Source organism: Glycine max, chromosome 7 (assembly GCF_000004515.6).
Source record: "Glycine max cultivar Williams 82 chromosome 7, Glycine_max_v4.0, whole genome shotgun sequence".
In the NCBI taxonomy this organism is placed as follows: Eukaryota; Viridiplantae; Streptophyta; class Magnoliopsida; order Fabales; family Fabaceae; genus Glycine; species Glycine max.
Window position 1 is genome coordinate 37892275 of NC_038243.2, and position 22173 is coordinate 37914447.

The window sequence follows — 22173 nt, forward strand, 5'->3', positions numbered from 1 at the left end:
GTTATTTGAGGATTTTCGAGACAGTCTCAGTGTCCGTCAACCTCCCGCTTCGACTGCAGGGGTGTGTTAGAATATATGATAATATATTCTGTTTTATATAGTTATTATATCTATTAGATTTATCTTTAATCATATCTTTAGCTATTAGGTTTATCTTTAGTTTTATAGTTGTTATATCTATTAGGTTTATCTTTAGCCATTCTATTATATTTATCTTTAGTCATATCTTTAGCTTGTAATCTTGTATATAAGCGAATGGTGCTTAATGAATTATTCAAGGAAACAATTTCTTTCAGTAAAACTTCACTATGCATGCACTATACTCTCATCTTTTTTTTGTTTTATCTTGCTAGTTTTAGTTACCAAATTATCAACACATAGTATGTAATTTGTATCAATGGCCAATAAATCATACAAAACCAAAAGGATTACAATTATAACTGTAGTGGTTCAGATTCCTTGAGATGAAGATCTACCATGTGAATGCACGCAACACATAAGAAGGATAAGCTTCATATTTGGTGGCAAGTGATTGCACAGAAGATGAATCTGCAACTTCTCCAAAACCATGGAGTCCAAGTTCAGTAGCATGAATCCCGCCAGTGATGAAAACAGATTCGATTCCAGCAGCATTAGCACCTTTAATATCATGATGGAATGAATCACCCACAGCAATACAGTCAGAAACATCTGTGCCAGCCATGGCCATGGCTGACTTGTAGATTATCTGACAAATCTCAATTGTTACAAACACTGTCAAGAACAGGGAATATGGATGGATATGCCAATGCAACAGAGCTCACAAATTTTTTTAATACTACCATAATGTGAAAAATTTAAATCTGTGGATTTGAATTATGTTGAATTTGATATTAGTAGTTTAGATAATTTAATCCATATAATTTTATTTGATAGTTTGAAACTGTGAATTTACTTTTGCATGCTAAGAACTTAAGATTCCATAGACAAAGTGCACACTTAGACTAACAAGATACAGATAACTAGAAAATCCTAGAGGGATTAACGATGCTGCTCAAGAATTTTGAAAGGTGATACTTGAATTGTGTATACTTTAGTAAATTGACAAAGTTTTAGGTTATACTTGAATTGTGTATCAGATGATAAAGTGCAGAAAAAGTATTCTTACATGCATCATTGTGTGAGTGAAATATAAGCAGTCTAGGTACTAAAAGCTTAGATTACACATAGAAGAAAACAACTATCAAAAGGGAATTAATAATTCACACAGAAGCAGTTCCATCACCTCATCAGGTTTGCCCATCCATTTTACTTCACCCCCAAGCTTTTCATATTTAGCTGCCAGTGTACCTAATAAGTTTGAAAAACACAGCAAAATATTTGTATAAGGTGAAACTGGAAAGAAGGAACCTAATCAACAAACATGCGACATGATACTGATAGAAATGCCATCTAAAGAAAACTTGTCCTGTAAGATGAAAAAAGTATCACTTATAATTACTATTTAGGCATTAAATTATTAGATTTGCTTAAAAGGAGAAAGGAGTAGATAAAGCAAATTCACCAGGCATCACACGCAAGTCTCTAGCTTCAACAGTTACATAATCTGGATTGGCTACCACCATAGGAATTCCTTTGGCAGCACAAAGCTCCAATATCCTCTCCATGTCTTCAAGTTTCATTGAACATGAACTGCCATCGGCATTCCCCAAGGCTTCAGTACCATGAGCCAAAACAAATTCAGCTTCTTCAACATTCTCAACGACTCGCAAGTCTAAGCCCTAGACGAAGTTATTCATATGCTGTAAGATTTTGAAGCCCTTGATGTATATTATTCTCTGCAATCATCTTTACATTATTTAACTCAAATATTTTATATCCATATATCTTTGCCATATTATTGATAATTGAAAATCATTTGACTTTGATTTGGACAAAAACGAAAAAGACCTCACTGATCTCATGTTTAGGGAAAATAAAACTAGTCAATTCTTCCAATTCCTTCAATCAGTTACGAAGAAAGGAACCCTTTAAAAGCAGACCAAATGATACAACTATAAACCAGATTACTCCTTAATTTTCCAAGAAAGCAATTACTCAAAGAATCATGCCATGATATATTGCATAAAGCAATATTATTTAGGAAATAGTAAGTAAATAAGACTCTGTTTGGATAAACTCCATAAATACTTATAGAAGAAGACAATAAGAAAGTAAAATGAATTCAGTTTCTCCCATAAGTTAAAATTAACTTGATGCACTTTAACTTTTATAGAAGCTATCTAGATTTCAAGTTTTAACTTATGGGAGAAGCTCAATTTATCTTAATTTCTTCTCCTATAAATGTTAATGCTAATGGAGAAGTTTATCCAAACAGAGCCCCCAAGTGAATATGGCTGAATATCAGAATTCAAGCTACTCTACCGACCTCGAGAGGTATTGCTCCCCGGCCATTCCAGGTGAAATGAATGCAAGACCTTCCCAAAGCTGCAAACCAAGGATCATCTCTCCTGCTTAAGAACACAACAACTTATACATGAGGATGGCACTGATGATTGAACATGGACAGCAAATTCACATGTTGCACAAGTAAACAATTTCTCATAAGCAAAAGGCACCAAATGCAACAGAAAAATTATAATATGATTGCAATTAAACGTAGCAAAGAAACATGAATTATGCGGTGACGAATAGGAAAAAGGGTATTGGAAGAAACTCAAAGGAAGGATCATTCAATCAAAGTCATGTAACAGTCACTATTGCCCCATGAAAAGGAAACAAGAGAGATATAAAAAAAATAAAGATAAAAATTCTTTTTAGTCCTTGTACTTTCGGTAAAAATTGGTATTAGTTTCAATACTTCATCTTTGCTCAATTTGGTCCCTGAACTTTAGAAAAAAAAAATGGTTTTGGTCAATCATCACAGGAGATTTTCACCATAAGGAGAGACGGAAACCACTACTACCAAACCGATCAAAGTTAAAATTGAGGGACTAAAACTAAATTTCACAGAAAGAACAGGAGTGAAAACATATTTTAGTACAAAAGAAGAACCTTTGCAAGTACTGGTGAGTTAGTTCTCCACTAGTGATGGCACCCAGAAAAAGAGAGGCATCAAATCCAAGACCCTTGACTTTCTCAATAGTCACCGATGAACGTCTCGATGAGTTGCTTATGATCACCATCTTAGCACCCGTCTTAGCTATATTTTCTACTAAGAAAAAACAATACATAACATAACATAGGATGGTGTCCGTAACAAGAGAACCACAAAAAAAAGAGATTAAAAAAAAGGGAAAGTGTTGAATAATAATACTTACAGGTTGAAATGGCACCGGGGTAAGGTTGTTTTCCATCGTGGAGGACTCCGAACTGGTCCAGCAACCATACCTGCATAGTGTGTGTGAAATTAGCATGTTGTGTGGGTATGAAGTGTTGAAATCCTATGGGGGGTGTGGAAGGGAAAGAGGGACCTTGAAACGCCGCGTTTCGGCGAGTTGTCGGAGACCGTTCAAGTTCTGAAACTGAAATGGGCGAATCTGAGGGGGTGAAACAGAGCATCTGGGTATCATTTTCTGTGTTTCGCTCGCAACCAACCTTTGCTCAGATCAGATTCGTTAAAGTACTTGGGCCAATTCATTTAATTTTTTTATTAATGTCATTTTTTATTATACGTTATTTTATTTTCATACATTAAATTTTGAAAATTTTATGATATATTTTAAGTTTTTGAATTATCTCATTTTAATATATTTTGTAATTGTAATTTTTGTTAAGAATGTTAACATTCTTTTAACTTTTAAAATAATCAATTTAATATAATAGTATAAAATTTTAAAATAATTGAGGTTTGAGAAAGTGATGAAGTCATCACACCCAGAAACAACAATCTAACTTGTGTTTGTGCCTTGATCTGCAGAGAAAATGAATTGCACAACAGTGATTTGCATTTGTCATAGAACCTCCACGAGTTTCCACTACAACGTGGTGTAGGTAGGTGAGGAGATGGAAGGTACGGGATTGAGATCTACGGCGTTGGATGGAGAAAGAGAGGGTTGAGGTTTGTGATTGGGAAAATGAGTAAAGTATAAAATTAGTTCCTACGATTTTGGAGGTGCTATCAATTTGGTCTCTAAGATTTAAAAAATATCAAAATGATCATCGACTCCGTTTGTCATATTAGTCCCTGTCATAAGTGTCATTAGTAGTCATGTGACACTTCACCTGGACGCACATGTGGCAAACGTAGTTGGAAAATAAGCAATGTCACTTCATAGGGACTAATATAACATAATTTTAAATGTTATATTGGAAAATAAGCAATGTCACTTCATAGGGACTAATATAACATAATTTTAAATGTTATATTGGAAAATAAAGAGTCAATTTTTGTATATAGTGTCAAATTGATCCCTAATAGTTTTCAGTCTAATTGAAAATGTGATGAATTCTCTCTCACCATTTTCTCCCTCCTATGGTTGAAGGATAGCATTCATGTGCTAGGTCCATGTCGATCGTCGCTCTTCCAGTGGTGGTGGTGGTTGTCATTCTTCGTCGCCCTTCACTATTCTTACTTGACAAACTTGCATTCATGATTTTTAACTTTATTTTTTCTATGTTTGTTTTAATTTACAATTTGTTTTGTTTTTGCTCTCTATTAATGTTTGCATTTTGTTTAGTTAATTTTTGGTTTATTCGCATGTTGCGTTGTGTTCTCTGTTTGTTGTGCCTTGGTTATACAAGATGTGGGAAATAACCTTAATAATACACCATGAAGGTACCTTTATCAGGAATGAAGCTGATGGAAAATTGGAGTATGTTGGTGGGGAGTTAGATGTGAGGGGAGTGAGAAGGAGCAATATGGCAGAGTCTGGGATTATGCTCATGAGCTTTTAAGGAGCAATGTCGGATCAACTTTGAAAATAGACACTATTCCTATACCATAAGAGCCACCACAGTTTCATAGATTATATGTTTGCCTTGATGCATGTAAGAAAGGCTTTGTTGCTGGTTGTAGGCCATTTATTGGACTTGATGGCTGTTTTTTGAAAGGGTATTTTGGTGGACAACTTCTGTCAGCTGTTAGCCTTGATAGAAACAACCATATTTATGTGTTGGCGTATGCTGTGGTAGATGTCGAAAATAAAGATAACTAGAAGTGGTTTTTAACATTGTTGCATGAAGATATTGAAGACTACAAAGAGCATAAGTGGAACTTTATGTCTGACATGCATGCATGCATTAGCACTTGGATAAATTTGTCAATATTATTAATTCTAAAGGACTAAATTGACAGTAAGTGACAAAAGTTAGGACTATTCTGACATAATTGACAGTAAGTGACAAAAGTTAGGGATTGTTCTGACATAATTTCATAAATGTTGCAGGGTCTTATTCCAGCATTACAACAAGTCCTACATGGTGCACCTCATCGTTTTTGTGCAATGCATTTGTGGAAGAATTTTACAAAACAATGGAAGAGTAAGGAATTAAAATGGGTTGTTTGGGATTGTGCCAAATCTACTACACTTCTTGAATTTAATCAAAACTTGGCTCGTGTAAAGGCATTAAACATAAAGGCATGGGAGTATCTGAAGAAGTGGCCCAAAGAAGCTTGGACAAAGGCTTACTATAGTGAGTGGTGCAAGGTGGATAATATTTGCAACAATACTTGTGAGGTGTTTAACTCAAAGATTGTTACCTATAGGACGAAGCCTATTTTGACTATGCTGGAAGAGATTCGATGTTATGTAATGAGATCTATGAGTGGCCATAAATTGAAGTTAGCTGCGAGAATTGGACCATTGGACACCTACTGCACAATCTTGCACAATATTGCATAACACAAAATACTCATGTTCAATCTTGCACAAAAATTAGAATACAAAAAACACCATTAACATTACTTCACTTACTTGTGGTAATGGACAAGCATAAGATAGTCTCCCATTATTCCTTGTCATCCTTGTTGTTCGAATGGTAGTTCTTCTACGACAATAGCAAAGACGGTTTGACGTGACATTCCCTCTTGTGCTTGAATTAGCAGACATGGTAGACCACAAAATAATAGAAAAAGAACTACAAAGATGGAGAAAGATGAATAGGAGAATAATAAGAATTGGATGAGAGTATGAGTAGGAGGAAAAATGGAATGAAAGCATGAATGTTAAAGTAGCCGTTAGGGTTTTAACATTTTGGGAGAAAAGATGATCACCTAAATTATGTCATTTTAGTCCCTTTAATGCCAATTTAGTCCCTCCATACGTGACAAGTAGAAGAAACTGATGTGAAAGTTTCACATGTGCATCCAGGTGGCACTTAATGTGCCACATCACACATTTACTAATGGTGTTAAAGACTACTAATAACAGGGACTAACGTGTGCATCCAGGTGGCACTTAATGTGCCACATCACACATTTACTAACGGTGTTAAAGACTACTAATAGCATGGACTAACATGACAAACGAAATGTAAAGTCGAGGATCATTTTGATATTTTTTAAATTTCAGGGACCAAATTGACAGCGCCTCCAAAAGTGAGGAACTAATTTGGTACTTTACTCTTGGAAAAATATTGACGAGGATCATGACTAAAATAAAGTCGAGGAACTAAGTTGGTAAGGATTTTTAAGAATGATAACGTATTTAACGAAAATGAGAAGAAATAATCAAAATGAGATATTTTAAAAATTTGAATTATTATAATAATTTTTTTAAAATTTAATATATTAAAATAAAGCATCTGTTAAATATAATTGATCAAAAGTGATATTAAATTTTAATTTTTTTTATAACCCATGTTATGTGTTGGTTATGGATTAAGATGTACTACCAATCAAATTTGACCATCTACACTAGAGGTAAAATTTATCCACACATGAAATAAATTGAGAAGGGTGAAGATTAATGATGGCTTTATACATTTTTTTATTGGTAAATATTAATGTGTTAGAATGTTAGGTTTTGTTAGTATAGAAGATGAAATTCCTTATTTTTGTTTCTGTTCTTTCCTTTTAATCATCCCAATCATTTTATATCTCTTGTGGCTTTAGAAATGATAAAAGCGTGCAATACCAATTTTTGTTCCATTCCTTTTCTTTGTAATTTTACTATGATTTTATTTGAGATAAATGCTAACCAATGACTATTATCTTAGATAAAACTAGCCGAGAGTTATAAATTAAGAGCTATAAAACTGTAAAACTAAAAACTTATAAACTTGGTGATTTAATTGAAAGTGATTAGTAAGATTAACCAATAAGTTAGTCAATAAATATCAAATGACGTAATGGAACATAGTTAAAATTTCTAATATTTTGAATTTATTTTTACTGTAAAGCTAAAAACTTATAAACTAGATGATTTAATTGAAAGTGATTAGTAAGATTAACCAATAAGTTAGTCAATAAATATCAAATGACTTAACAGAACATAGTTAAAATTTTTAATATTTTGAATTTATTTTTAATAATATATCATCTTAAAAAGTAGGACATTCAATAAAAAGAAATCTTAAAAAGTAGGATAATAATTTTATATTATAAAAAATAAAGATTTGATGATTTTACTCATTGTTTAAAATCAATTTTTTAATAAATTACTATTGCTTTATATAAAAAATTTATTTTTTAAACAAAGTAGAATTAAATTAAATAAACTTATATTTTTTAACTATTTTTTAATATTTAATTTTTTTACTAATATTATTTTAAAACAAAAGGATAAAATTATTTTTTCTTTATAATTTTTATTTTTTATCAATTTTTGTTTAGTGACCATATATTTTAAATAAAATAAAAAATAAAAATGTATAAATTTATTAAAATAAATAGTTTAATATTAAAAATAATATTAATAAAGTTGAATTCCAAGTTTGATAACAACTAAGAAAATAAACAGCATATATTTTAAATAAAATAAAAAATAAAAATGTATTAATTCATTAAGATAAATAGTTTAATACTAAAAATAATATTAATAAAGTTGAATTCCGATATGTTTGTAACAATGTTAAAGTAAGTAGAAAGTTTTTAAAATTAAATAAAAGAATAAAAAATCAAGTAAATTAATAAGAATAAGAAAAAAATTAATAATTTATAAATCAACTTATTTTTCATAAACTAATTCATACAATTTATATAAAATAAGCTCTTATATCAAATGAAATAACTTATAATCTTTCAGCTTTACATCATCTCGGATTATTTTGGTGAGAAAGTATAAATTAGGAACAAATTTTGTATGAATAAAATGTTTTCGGACAACCAATTAGAACCTTTTAGTTTTCTCAGAATGACAGGACCAAAGTTTGAACTTATATAATGACTAGTTTTATCCTTTTGGTGTGTGGCCTTCAAACGTCTAATAGAAGTCGTGCGGAGTAATCACCAATCAACATGACTTGTTCAATAATAAGCAATAGCATTGTCCATACTATACTATGATATTTCAGGTATTTTTTTAATTTTTTTATTTGTTAAAAAATTTATTTAACTTTTTAATAAATAAGATTTTTTTAATTATTTTTAATCTTTTATATTTTCTTTTCTTCTTGTTCCTAGTATATTTATCAAATTTTTTTATTATCTTTTATAAATAAATCATGATTTTTTTTATTTTATATTTTTTAATTATTTTAACAATTAATTTTATCGAACACTTACAATTTAATAAATTAATTTTTTCATTTTTTAGCTTCTAATAGGCTTTTCAGCTAATAGTCTTACATGATTGTTTTTTTTTTCTTAATTTGATAAATGAAAGACAAGAAACTGGGATGTTATGTGATGAGAGGTTAAACATGTGATTTTTTTTTCTTACATGATTGTTTGATTTTTTTTCTTAATTTGATAAATGAGTGACTTAGAATGGTAAAATGAAAACATACACCTTTGAAAAGAGTGTCATTTCACTACATAAACTGTCAAACAAAACGGTCTTATTCAATCCAACAGTGATATAGTAATACAACAATAACACCAACCAATTGTAAGTGATCACAATAGAAAGGTTAAACATGTGGAAACTATTCAGGTGCAGCAGGAGGAGGAGGTGCCTCTTTACTAACGGGCTTCCCTCTCTCTCTTAGCCTTGCCACTTCTTCTTTCATGGCTTCTTTTCTCCTCTTGCTAGCCAACACTTTAGCCTGAACACCACTCACATTCGGGTCCTTCTTCTCCGTCGGTGGTGGAGGTGGTGGACGCCTTGCTGCACCCCTTGCACTTTGCTCATCACTCAAACTCAACCCCAACGTTGCCGCACCACTCAACCCCATCAATGTCCTGCATACAACAAGATTGCAATACCAATGTACCATCCATCATGTCAAGTTATCACCTAGCTTATTCAGTTTCCTCAATTTAATTTCAATATGGTATAACAATAATGATGACAATGTAATAGAAGATTTTTTTAACTTCAAGAACTTGTAATAATTTATAAGTGATGCAGCTGAGAATAAATTGAGATTATTATAAAGGAGAGATACCTGCGACGCAGAGAGTGATTGCCACCGGGAGGAGGGACTTGATCAAGATCAGAGAGGGAAGAGGGGTGAGATTGTTGATATTGGTGACCAACGCAGCACACTCTTGAAGTTGGAAAGTAAACATTTTTCAACGAATAGAGGGGGCTCTTCCGGGCTCTGGCGGAGAGAGCTGTTGCAGCAGTGGTAGGAGTTGGTGTCAGCAAATGAGCCATTGGTTCCTATTCTGAAATGAAAATTAAAAACAGAAGCAACCAACAATAGGCTATGTGTTCGTTGATTAAAAACTAAAAAAAATCGAGTTTTGGTGGTTATCTCGTTACACGAAATATGAAAGTAGTCGGTAACGTTAGCCAGGACAGGAACAAGGATTGGATGTTGTTTGAATGAGAAGTGTGTGATCTGATTGTGGAAATTCATTGGCTCATTCCAGATAAGGTTCCATCGCTTTGCCTACTGTGGACCCTCCCCACCTTGGCCTTTGCTTTGTATCTATTATTACACGTTTTTTTGTATTGAAACGAAGCATACGCTTTTACGGTGCCAAACCATTATTTGAAAAGGTCATTTAAGATCAATAACAATATCCATCTTCCCGCGTGATGATCATGAAGATGACAAATAAGAAGGATACATAAATAATATATAAAAGAAGGATTGAAAGAAATCATGCTTTATGATCAAGTGTTCCTCAGCTTGCCAGTTTCAACGACAATTACAACCACTAACACAAAATATTTCAACTAGAGACTGACTCTTGTGCACATTACAAGATCTGTTAGAAAAGAAAGAAAGAAACAAATACATTGAAGATGAGTCAAAAATGAAATCCACCCTTTTGACAAACTAAATAACATTAGTAATGTTCCTAATAGAATAATCCTATAAATACAATTACATCAATGAATGAACTTTACATGCCATAATACAACAAAATGTGAAAACAGTTTACACAATCAATCAATGTAATAGACAAAAGTACTGACGTGTAATTAAACTGCCCCCAGGCTAGCCCATTTCCCAAGGTCATATGGATCAGCATAGTAATACACCTTAATTCTATTAGACAAAGATAGCCCTACTGCCAGTGGAGAAATTCTAGTGCCAGAATCATCTTGTTCTGATGGGTCATCCGTAAAAGCTGCAACATCTCCAACTAGTTTGAAGCAAATTCTGCGAGTTTGTATCTGGCTAGAGAAATCAAAGTACATTGGTGTTCCAGCTCTGGCCTCTGGTAATCGGTACTGACCAATGGTAACCATGCTATGGTTTTCCTGCAATCAATCAAAGACAGTAGTCAGGTTGTTTTCACCCATAGAGGATGAATAAAAAGGAATAATTCAGATTGTGTGTGTGTATAGGTATTAAACATGTAACAAAAAACATTCATATGATTTTATTTAACAGCTTAAGTTTACAGAATAGTTGGTTCATAACATGATAAAATTTTAGCACATTACTATTGACAACCAACAACAACAACAACAACGCCTTATCCCACTAGGTGGGATCGGCTACATGGATCAACTTCCGCCATAATGTTCTATCAAGTACCATACTTCTATGCAAGGATAAGGCTGCGTACAACATCCCTCCCCCATACCTTCGCATAGCGAAGAGCCTTTGGGCAATGGGGTACGAAGTTTTATGGCAGTGCTTTGCGAATTAAACCTTGATTCCTATTATCTTATTTTAAAATTCATTCTACATTTATGGTGCAGGTGCCAAACAACCATGGCAAGAAACACATTAGGTGCACAAAATCAGAGCTCTTCCAAAACATAGCAATTCATGGAAGGAGCCACAACAATTTTCCCCTAGGCAAGAGAAAAGTGACAGAAGCAGTATGATAATGTTCCAATAAATACCTGGAGAACAGATACTTGAATATACAATACAGCTGGAGTGATGTATCTGTCATCCACAAGGGATGGAAAATTTTTGCTATGTACATCTGAAAAAGGTGAATGGGTAACCCGAGGCTTGATTGCACTAAAGGCATCAAGACGAAATCCGGCAAGCAAGGGAGAAGCAGGAGACAGATACTGCTCCAGGACAAGATCATTGTCCATCAATCTTTCAGCAGCCTCAATTGGAACCTAAGAAAATAAGAGGTTAATCAATGTTTTTGAGATGTAGATAACTTCAAAAACAAAATTGGTTATCGCAAAAGGATTACACAAAAACAAGATTTTACCTTGAATCTACTAAGCTGTGGAGCTCTTTCCAACCACCCTGTCAGGGTCAACTGGTCAGAGCTTTGTTGTGGCTTAAGATCAAATTCCTTTCTAATGGGGCTTCCAACAACTAAAATCCTCTTGGCATGAAGACAGGGTTCGCTCTCAGCAGATCCTCCGAATGAGGCCCGTTGAGTTTCTTGTGCAAAAGGGTTCTCATCTAGAGACAACAGATTGAAGTCATTTCCAATATTTATAGAACTTGAACCAGGTCGCTGAAGGCGTAAACTTATCCAAATTATGCGGCACTGAACAGAGTTCGTGAAGGGAAACTTTACGTGTCTAGGCACTTTATGCTCTGTTCCTGACTTTTCAGGTCCATATAATTCTGAGGAAGCTTTAATCATAGATTGCAGATCCCATTTTCCCATTAATGATCTTTCCTCCTTGTGTATTTTGTTACTTGCCCAAATTTGCACCTGTGCCAACATAATCCTAGAGTTAAATTCTAAATTCAATGAACAATAAAAAGAATAAAGCACAAAGCAAATGACTAATGGATACTTACAATTGGAGCATCAGCCATAGAGTAGCCACATGGGCTGACAATCAATATAATCCCACTAACATCAGAAATATTACCAAGGACAATTCCAAATTCAACAGAGGAGGCACTAGATGGTGCTTTCCAATATGATAGCCGCAAACCAGAATTTAATGGAGCAAGCAATGACAAAAATGGAGCAGAATCTGCTGCTGTTTCAACCTGCAATTGCATGGTTAATGGTTATAAAATATATAGGTTGCAAAAATGGGACTAGACCTGCATTTGGAAGACTAAGTGCTCCCCAATGTAGCAAAAACATCTTTTCTTTTTGCTACATCATAATTGTAACATAAGTTAACCCCATAATGCTTCATTTTACATGGAATTAGTACAAATAAGAGGATAACCAAAAGCCACAGTTGATTAAATCACAGAAAATGGTTCAGTATTCATGTTAGAAAGCTGGCAATATAATTATGGATAGGTTTACTCTGGTATTTGCTAGTCTTCTAAGTTTTTATCTAGACAACATGGCTTGTATTATTTATTTACTATGTTTTCTGGATATATCACTTGAAAACCATTAATTCAGCTCTAGTGGTTTAACAAAATGAGACTGTTGGAGATCCCACATCAACTAGTGATACGATCAAAGTTGTGCATATAAGTGGAGGGAAACCCTCACCTCACAAACTAGTTTTGTGGGGTTGAATTAGGAACAAATCCAAATTCTAAGATGGTATCAAAGCCTATCCTAACGATCGATGTTAGGCCTTTCAGACCACCTGTTATCAGGCCCTCATTGGACCACCCGCAGATGTCCAGTCCAGCAAACTTCATGCTCAAGATGTCTAGTCCTTGGCGTGAAGAGTGTGTTGGAGAATTTGCATTGACTAGTGATATGGCCAAAGTTGTGTACATAAGTAGAGGGCAACCCTCACCTCACGTTGGTTTTCTAGGTTGAGTTAGGCTCAAACCCAAATTCTAAGAGACAATGTAATCCTACTCAAGAATTCAGCTACAAAAAAGTATATCCACAATTCTTTCAAATTCATGATTAAAATTTGTGATTCTTTGAACAGAAACATAAACCTTAAGTTCTTGTGTTAGTTATATCCAATGCTTTCCTTCCTTTTGCAATCATCAAATATGAAAATCATTTAGAAGATTGGTATTAAACTCATCCATGCATCTGTTGATATAAGTCATATATCATGGATTAAACACATTTTTGGTAGATGCAACAGCATGTGGCTTGAAAATTCACATGAAAAATTAAAACAAAATGCAGCAGGCCTAAAATCAAATATATAGTTAAAAAATATACCGGGTGTAAAAAGCTGCCAAAAGGAAATTCAGCCAGGGATTCATATCCGTTCAGTAACAACTGTACTGCTTTGCCAGCAGACTTGCTATCAGGGACCTGTTTCTTTTCTAGATGACAATCCCAAGATGATCCAATGATTTGCTTCAAAGCATTGTAAGCAGCCTTTTCCACACGTTCTGCTCTTCGAAAGCTAATCAGAACCCTCACACAGTCCAAAATCAATGCATGAAGCACAATATCCTGGCAGCACCGTTTACAAATTATACCATCCTGAGCTAATAAACGATTTACAGGAAAGTCAACTTGGACCTCTCTTGAATTATATCCTACAAGCAGAAATGCCCCCCTCCCAGCACAGCAAACTCTGCAAGCCTTCCTTTCGCATTGAGAACACAAGAATACAGCTTCTGAAGCACCAGCAGATGACATTGTGTTAGATGAATGAACTGCCTTTCTAATTTCAGCACGCACCTCACACTTACCACCAGAACAGGTTTCCCCAATTCTGATAATATTCCAGAAATCTATTGGATTATCATCAACAGTCCCAAGACCAATAGCACCAACAAGTTTATCTTCAAGAGAAGCTTCTCCAAGCAAGGCAAGATTGTTTGCAACTTTAGATAATCTTCCCGTGTAAGCTTCATCGAGCAGTGTATTAGGATTTATGGTTGCAGGATCCATTCCAACAGATAGCAGGGCTCTATCCCTTTCAGCAGCAGAAAGATTCAACTTAAGGCGTTCAATCTCAAGTTTAATGGCTTCAATGAAGTTGATTTTTCTTTGCTACAAAACATAGTCAAAATAGTTCATGAATTAGATTTAAATTGAAGATACTAAAAGTGTTACTTGTATATTCAGTGTCCAGCCAAGCTATCCCATGGGAACAGGTGAATGATAACTATTGAATCAAGTTCAAGCAACTGGTTAACCAATCACTATTAACCAGTTCCCCAACATCTTAGTTTGGCTTGACTTATCAGGAATTTTCCCATTTTTTATAAAGAAATTTTATTAGGGAGAAATGGAGAAAGTATGACTCAGAAGAAGAAAAATCCTCTAAAACAGATGAAAAAAAGACAACACATGAAAAGAAGGAATCAATCATGCATCATGGCAGCCAAGTCTCTCTCCATATGAAAAACAGAAACTCCCTTGAAATAGCCGTGAGTACTAAAGAGAAGCCACAAGCACAACCCATATCTCAAAGTGGGTAAACAAGCGTTACATTTATTCAATTTTTCTCATAAATATATTAAAGTGAGGAAACAAGGAGTGTTTCAGGCATTTTAGTTCCCAAAGATTTTAAAAATCTTCGGTTAATCCCTTAATTTGCAAAATGTCATTCACTTGAATCTTTTATGGGGCAAAACAATAGAGAAAAATAAAGTGAAAAGGAACAAAAACCAATTACTTTTTCAAAGTCATGGACTAATGGAGGATTTTAAAATCTTAGGAACAAAAATGCCCGACCTATAAATAAAAAAGTAGAATGAGATTTCTTTCTTATCAAGGAAAGCAAAAAAAAAGGAAACAGTAAAATTGAACAAGCTTGTCAGTACAATAAAACACTAAAATCCCTCTGCAAATCTAATAGGGCAGTTCCCTTCCAGAGCTCATAAGCAGAACACCAATAGAAAGCCACATAAAACCATATATCACTTTCCACTCCAACCAAATACACCCGAGAACTGCAAAATCTGCGCAGCATCAGAAAATATTGCCCTCCTAACCTCCCCAAAACTTATAAATCAACCAATAAAAACTGCTCCAAATTCAATGGAAAAACTGCATTCAAAAACAAAAAAAATTAATCCAAACAAAAGTGTCTGCACTATGATGCAAAGACAAATGTGAAAATTGGCAAATAAGAAGGCGACATTTCCTACATGGAATCTGATCACATACAACAATCTTCAATGAAATTCCTTTTCCTTTTTGCTACCCTTTATTATTAGAGGGAGCATAGAAGAACCAAATTCAAACAATCTATCTAGAGCAATAGTTACATCCAAATATTATGTCATGCATTATCTTTGACGACAACAACAACAATGGAATAATTAGTATATTCATTATGAAGATAGAAAGAATGCTTTGGGGAAAAAGAAAATTTATATAAAATCTAGGGGTTGATCTTATTGGATGGGCAGAACAATAAAATTTATAATGCTTTGTCTCGACAAATTGATAACATACCAGACTTGGCCCTGCAAGAGTTTTAAGGCACTTTAAATATTGTTCAGCACTACTTTCTGCATGTCTGGCATCTTCTGATGAAACTTTACCATTGATTTTGGCACTATGATTTTCAACACTTAGGTCCAAGAAATCAAGTGGGTCATTTTCCTGGTAGACAATATTTTCAGTAACTGGTTGCGCAAGTGGGTGTGGAAGCGGGTCCTCCCCAGACAGGAGGTCAATGAAAAGGTCAGCAGAAGTGCCTCCTTGTTTGGGTGGTGACGCTTTTTCTGAGGATGAAGAGTTAAATGGATTCGTATCCGAATCAGATACAAAGGGATTAAGCTCCTCTTCAAACTTCTTGACATGCTCAACTAATCTTGTACCAGGGCCTTCATTAGTAAATACATCACTCCACGGAAGAGAAACTCCAAGGATTTCAATCTATAGCACATCATCATACAGCAGCAATTAAAGATTCACGTAACCCAAATTTACATGCCTACCTTGAAAATAGACCTAAAAGAATAGAAAACTAACTGAACAATTGAAATAATAGGCACAAGAATGAAGAGAGCATGTATGCAAGTAAAGCCTTCAACCATTGGTCTGGTAACAAGTAGAGAGAGACTGCAAATTAAGTTGCATTTCTTTTGGAGCACACATCCAGATTAAATTTTACAAATTTTAATTTCAAGACCTTGACATTTCAGAAAATATTTCTGGCTCATCAAATTGAAAATTGATTAGTAGAAAAAAGGAAACAATGAAAATCTGTTAGTATTATATCATTTTAGAAAGGGAAAAGTTTTCATTATTATTGACATACAGTCAAATTTAACACCCACAAACAATTAGCTTAGCTAGAAAACTTTACCGCCAGTAGTTAATAAAAGGGGCAGAAAGAGCCAATAAATTTTAATTTCAGTCATGAATTTCCACCCAATACATTATAACCAAGAAACCTTCAAATGGATCTAAGTCATATTTACTAATGTTACACAAAGAGAAGGATGAGTTTTTGTAACCAAAAATAGTTTAAGTTAGACGAAGAATTTCAACCTATACTTATTGATTACCAACTCACCAATTCAGTTAAATTATGTAACATTTTTGCACTGTATTGGCTTCATTAAATTGCAAGACAAAATAAAACATTCATGCGACCCACATGGAAAATTAAAGAAAATGCCAAAGAATATTATACTTAGTCAAGCCACGACTCATCAAGTTATGAAATTGTCCAAAATATCTACCTCGCCAAGCGTTAATGGTTTCCTTCCAGAAACAGTTGGATAAAAGGTTAGCGCAACTACACGAGTAAGGAAATCCCACTCTCCCTCGAGTTCCTCAAAATCATACAGTAATGATAAGGGTGATGCATCTTGGGCATGTAGATGAGAATTTGCTCCAGTTATAGCCATGTCTTCGGCATTAATTGCCCCAGGTAAGGGTATTAAAAGGTTGGTCCCACTCGCACATTGTGGTATAGAAGCACCCTGCCAATAGATGTCAGACAGATTCAGATGTAAGAACTATATATAAATAAGCTTCATAATAAATTGCCCGTCACTACAGCTACACAATCGTTGCTTAAAATTTTTTAAAAAATATTATTTTTTATTGAAGCAGATATCGCATTATGTAAATGAAAATGAATTTAAACAGTCAAAATAATAATTAAAAATTGAAGATGTTTTTCAAACTGTTCCTGTTAGAAACTCTTGTGGTTTTTCACACAACATAAATGAGCACAAGGCTTTTTGCTATTCAATAAGCATGATTAAGACCAACTCTTTCTGCAGTATTATGCATACATGAATAATATGAGTTGCAAGACATAATGAGTGCCAAATACAGACCTCTAAGACCAGTTTAAGCCCATCTAAATGGCGCCCTGTCCGTACATCAACTGTTGATGGATAAGTTGAATCATCTGCACCATGGGATATTGTGAGAAGAAGCTGACAAACATGGCAAGGTTCACCAAGATAAATAAAGATTTCAACTACATCTGCAGGTTGTGGACAAATCTGTGAAAGGAAAAGGTATACATACTTTCATAAGAAGAGATACATAAAAATTTCAGGTAAATATTATTGATAAATTCATATATGATAGAACAGTAAAAAATATTTAACATACCCAAACTAGGCCTTTTCTTTTAAAACTCAGAAGGCTAGCTTCACCACCAGAAATAGGAAATAAGTTTGCAATTGGTTTGAGAACAAAACCAGATGGCCGAGACGGTACCTACAATGATCAGATAGCTTAGCTATTGATAACTATTTGTCTATTTCCATTCAAAACCACAGGGTTTAAAAGTGTCAGCATTAAAAAAATTCTACTGTATTAACTGGGATTACAAGTCAAAAGTTAGCAGTGGAATACCCCAAAAGCAGACATGAATAAGCAAAAAATTAGAGAACAGAGAGATGCCATATAAATTAAGTTGTTCTTAAAAGAGAGAGATGTGATTCAGTAACTAACATGAAATTAAATATGAAACTGCAATTGCTAGGCACTTGATGTATGAAAAAGAAACAGAAAGCCATCACTCAGTTAACTTTGACAGTTGGCAAGTCACATACATGTAGAGGTTGAAGGGAAATTGATGGAAGATGCTTGAAAAGCCTCATTCCAAGAAACATTTCTAATTGCTTTTGACGAGAGCTATCCACAACTGCATTCTTATATCTTCTTTGCAAAGTGATTTTCACATTTTGTGCAGCAGAAAACTGTTTAAACTTTCCTCCCGTATCTTCATTGAATATGCTAAGTATTTGGCTGTGCATTGCTTTGGATCCAGTGTAAAGAGTAGCATGAATATCCCCAGCAAGTAGGAAAAGGTCAGCTAGTTGAGATACAGGAGACAAAATTGTTGATCTCTTGAACTCCTCAAATGTCATATCAAATCTCTTCCATGGTTTATCAGGACATGGATGCATCCATGTGGTGGTTCTGGTATTATGATCAATATAATATGTTTTTCCTGTCACGGCATCAGAACGCTTCTCCCACCCAGGTGGCAGTGGAGCAGTATATCCACCATAATTATTATTCATCGATTGATAACCAAATGCCAGATCACTATCAAGTGATATCCCCAGCCGTCTACATTGCTCTGTGAATACTTGGAGGCAACCAAAAAAACTAGCAGCATTGGTCCTATCAAGAGAATCAGCACAGTTAAAACGTACAATCCCATTTTGATTTGTTCTTAAACAGAATGCACCTTCAAAATCATCATTGTAGATAACTTCACCTTGACAATCATTTATTCGTTGTCGTGAAGGCAAGTAATCCCCTTCAGATATACCTATAGATAGAGTGGGTGCTTTTAGAAGTTTCCATAACCCTTCAATTGTCATCTGTTCACCTTTTAATTTCACACTGGCATGCCAGTCATAGTTTATCAAATGGACCCGAGTATTCGGAAGCTTCCCAGTTGATCTAATAAAGTTTATAGACTCCTCGAAATGTTGAACCAAAAGGGACTCTGACTTTCCTTCTCCATTTCGAAGCAAGTTAATGCATACAATGGGAACCAAAGCTTTTCGGTTTGAATTCTCACCAGCACGTATATCCATATTACGAGCATCATATCTCTTACTCAGTCTTTCATAATACTGTACACTTCCTTTATAAGGATCACAATCTGAAACATAAATTTCAGCTTCTGCAGCTGTGATTTTCAGTTCTGCACCCCACCAGATAGGAATAGTGCCTCTTCGCCATACATATCTGTTCAAAGGTACACTTTGACCAGCTCGTTTGGGAATCCATACAAGTTGCTCACACTCCACTTCATTTCCTGTAAAATGGAACCTAATAAACATTTGGCATGTACTAAGGCACATGAAATGATGGTTATCAAGTCAAAACAGAATATAGAATGCATAAATGAAAGAAGCAGCAAGCAAAAGTTACACTACAAAAGGAATTAGGGTAAAATAAGTGATTTGGGAACCTTTCCAAATTTGGGAAATTGAATAAAGAAGATCTTAATGCATGCCAACAGAAAGCAAAAGAAGGTTCTATTGAATAAACAAAAATTAGTAGAGATACTGAAACCATAATGAACATGATGCTAGCTATTTTATAAGTCAATCACTCAATTCATTATAAGATGGAAAGTCAATGATAGTTTTCTTCACCTGTACTGAAACATGAATTTAGCCCCCTTGCTAAATATCGAGTACCCGGGTGTAGTCTGCTCCGACGAGCTGTGAGAGCAACAACACCTTCTAGTTGACCCGAGCTTCCAAAACTTCGACATTCTGCAAACCCCTACACATCAAGACCAAGTGAGACAACAGAATGCACATGTGAATTTTCCGTCTTAATTGCTCTATACACTGTACTATCTTTGGTACAGCACTGCTATAAAAAAAATAGTTGAGCCAGAGCCTGTGCAAGCTTGGAGGAAGATAAGAAAACTAATAGCTAACAAGAAACTAACAGCCAAGACACTAAACCATCAGGATGGTATATGAAACGTATGTTGACCTTCATGATTACCACTGTATGAGGATTAGAATTCCAAAATGCAAACAAATATAAACACAATTTTTGCTTCCAAAAAGGCATCATTTGCCACATTGCTCCATTAAAAGCTCTTGTCTATACAAATAGTCCAACACAACATAGCAACAAATTCCATCTTGCGGGAAGCAAACTACAAAACCCATTTATTTACATCCTTTGTCATTATCACACAATAAGTCATCGACTCATCATCTTCCTAACAAATTCGCCTCTCTTGGGAACCAATTTTCACAGACAAAAACTTTCAGCTAGCAAGGTAACACAAGTTATCAAGGTTTTAAAAGACAGTATGCGACTGCAAATTCAGCCACAAAATCAAGGTTTTTGAAGTAAAGTGATTGCAACGGTGGCCGCATTTGTCAGCAGTTTCCTTCAATATCAAGGAACACGCGTAACAGCAAATCATAAATTGCATTGGACTCCCGAATTTGGAGTATCCTACTCTGTATCCTACTTTCACAGGATTCAATTCACAGGTTCAACAAGCAATCGCTATTTCAGGATCAAGTTCTACTACATTCATTCTAATTGCAAACAGAAGAGATCACAGAACCTGCAGTAGCGTGACACAATGCCGCGGCAAGCCAATCTCAACAAACGGAGTAGAAAACCACGCGTTCCAAACAAACTCCTGATCCGGTTCGTTCACCGGCATCCTGCTCGGAAAAGGCCGCGTAACGTCCCTCGTCTCGCAGAAGTAATGCTTCCCATCGATATCAAGCTCCGTCAACTCCTGCACGTTCTTCACCTCTCCCTTCCCCTGCGCCACCGCGTTCTGCAGCGGAATCCTGATCCACTGGCTCTCCGCAACCGTGTACACGCACCCACCGCCGGGCAGATTGGAAACACTCGCGACCAGCCTCGTCGCGACGAGGAGCAGCGCGACGTTCCCCAACGCGGCATAGCCTAGAATCGCCCTCGCGAGCGTCCTGCTCCTGCAGGCAAACCGCGATCCGTTGGTGACGAAATCCAAGGCCTCGCCCTGCGACTTGAACAGATCGAACCCTAACTTGGCCTCGTGGCGGAGCGCGCCAGTGGTCGGATCGACGTAGATTACCTGAGTGTCGGTTCTGGTACAGAGGCTCGCGACGATGAAGACCTCGTCGGAGTCCAGCGTCACCACGATCACTGACGTGTCCCTCAAAGCACCTGAAAATTGAACAAACGAAACGAAGGAACGAACGCGAATTAGGTTGAAAACTGGGAAGTGAAAGTGATGAAACGGAAATAAGGGATGGAACCAGCTTTGCTTGGCTTACCCGGTGATTCCATCGGTTTGCGGTGGTTAAATCGACGGCGCGTCGCCGCTCATAAACGGAATCGGTTCCGGTGATTGGTTTGATTCCGACCCCTGTCTTCTGCTGATTTGACTGAATCAATTCAAGGTCGTGACTCGTTCGTGACCAACGCTGATGAGTATTCCCTCGTTTTAGGCGAGCTAATTTATTTTATGATAAATAAATAAATAAATTAGAGATAGATTAAAAAGTAAAGAAATTGTTTGTTTTTTCGTGTATTGTAGTAAAGTAGAATGCCGAATTCTATCTTTTTTTCACATTTGTAGCATTTTTTTTAAAGGTCATTGTTAATTTATTAATGCTAAGGATTCGAATCTTTTCTCATTATCTTTTATCTCTTAACCAGTATATTAACCTTATAATTTCCTTCATAATTAAATATTAAATTTAAATTTTCTATTTTAAGATTTAATTTATCATGTCTCACAGTTTCAGAAACCAAAATAAATATTTAGAATTTAATCTACAACTAGTATTTTAATACTTGCATTCCACAAAATAAATATATTTTATATAATTGAAAGTTATAATCAAGAAATATCTTTTTCTATATAAAATTATATTTTAAATTTATGATGAATAATTTATATCATAATATAATGTTATTTTAAATTATTAATAATTTGCTTT

The 22173-nt window shown here is 34.9% G+C and overlaps 3 protein-coding genes across 4 annotated transcripts; all 3 read right to left on the minus strand.

Moving 5' to 3' along the window:
* Positions 1-385: 385 nt before the first annotated feature.
* LOC100806718 (acid sugar phosphatase) lies at positions 386-3616 on the minus strand. 2 transcript variants are annotated; one of them, XM_003529323.5, is made up of 7 exons: positions 3453-3616; positions 3300-3369; positions 3034-3193; positions 2408-2489; positions 1544-1760; positions 1265-1329; positions 386-727 (listed from the first exon to the last, which is right to left on the minus strand). In XM_003529323.5, exons 1-7 carry the CDS (start codon positions 3549-3551, stop codon positions 473-475), a joined length of 948 nt encoding a protein of 315 aa, XP_003529371.1. In that variant the 5' UTR covers positions 3552-3616; the 3' UTR covers positions 386-472. The 2 variants fall into 2 exon arrangements, with proteins under 2 accessions (XP_003529371.1, XP_006583850.1); XM_006583787.4 differs by having other exon boundaries at positions 2408-2492.
* Positions 3617-8903: 5287 nt separating this feature from the next.
* Positions 8904-9743, minus strand: LOC100527185 (uncharacterized). Its single transcript, NM_001249209.2, is given in 2 exon segments — positions 8904-9262; positions 9469-9743. Coding segments are annotated over 2 exon segments (468 nt in total). The 5' UTR covers positions 9681-9743; the 3' UTR covers positions 8904-9006.
* A 625-nt stretch (positions 9744-10368) lies between these two features.
* Positions 10369-21678, minus strand: LOC100786723 (probable phosphoinositide phosphatase SAC9). Its single transcript, XM_003528439.5, has 13 exons — positions 21505-21678; positions 20799-21394; positions 19855-19987; positions 18289-19511; positions 17843-17950; positions 17560-17730; positions 16954-17196; positions 15716-16141; positions 13517-14302; positions 12211-12408; positions 11663-12121; positions 11334-11564; positions 10369-10739 (listed from the first exon to the last, which is right to left on the minus strand). Exons 1-13 carry the CDS (start codon positions 21515-21517, stop codon positions 10458-10460), a joined length of 4869 nt encoding a protein of 1622 aa, XP_003528487.1. The 5' UTR covers positions 21518-21678; the 3' UTR covers positions 10369-10457.
* Between the last annotated feature and the right edge of the window lie 495 nt (positions 21679-22173).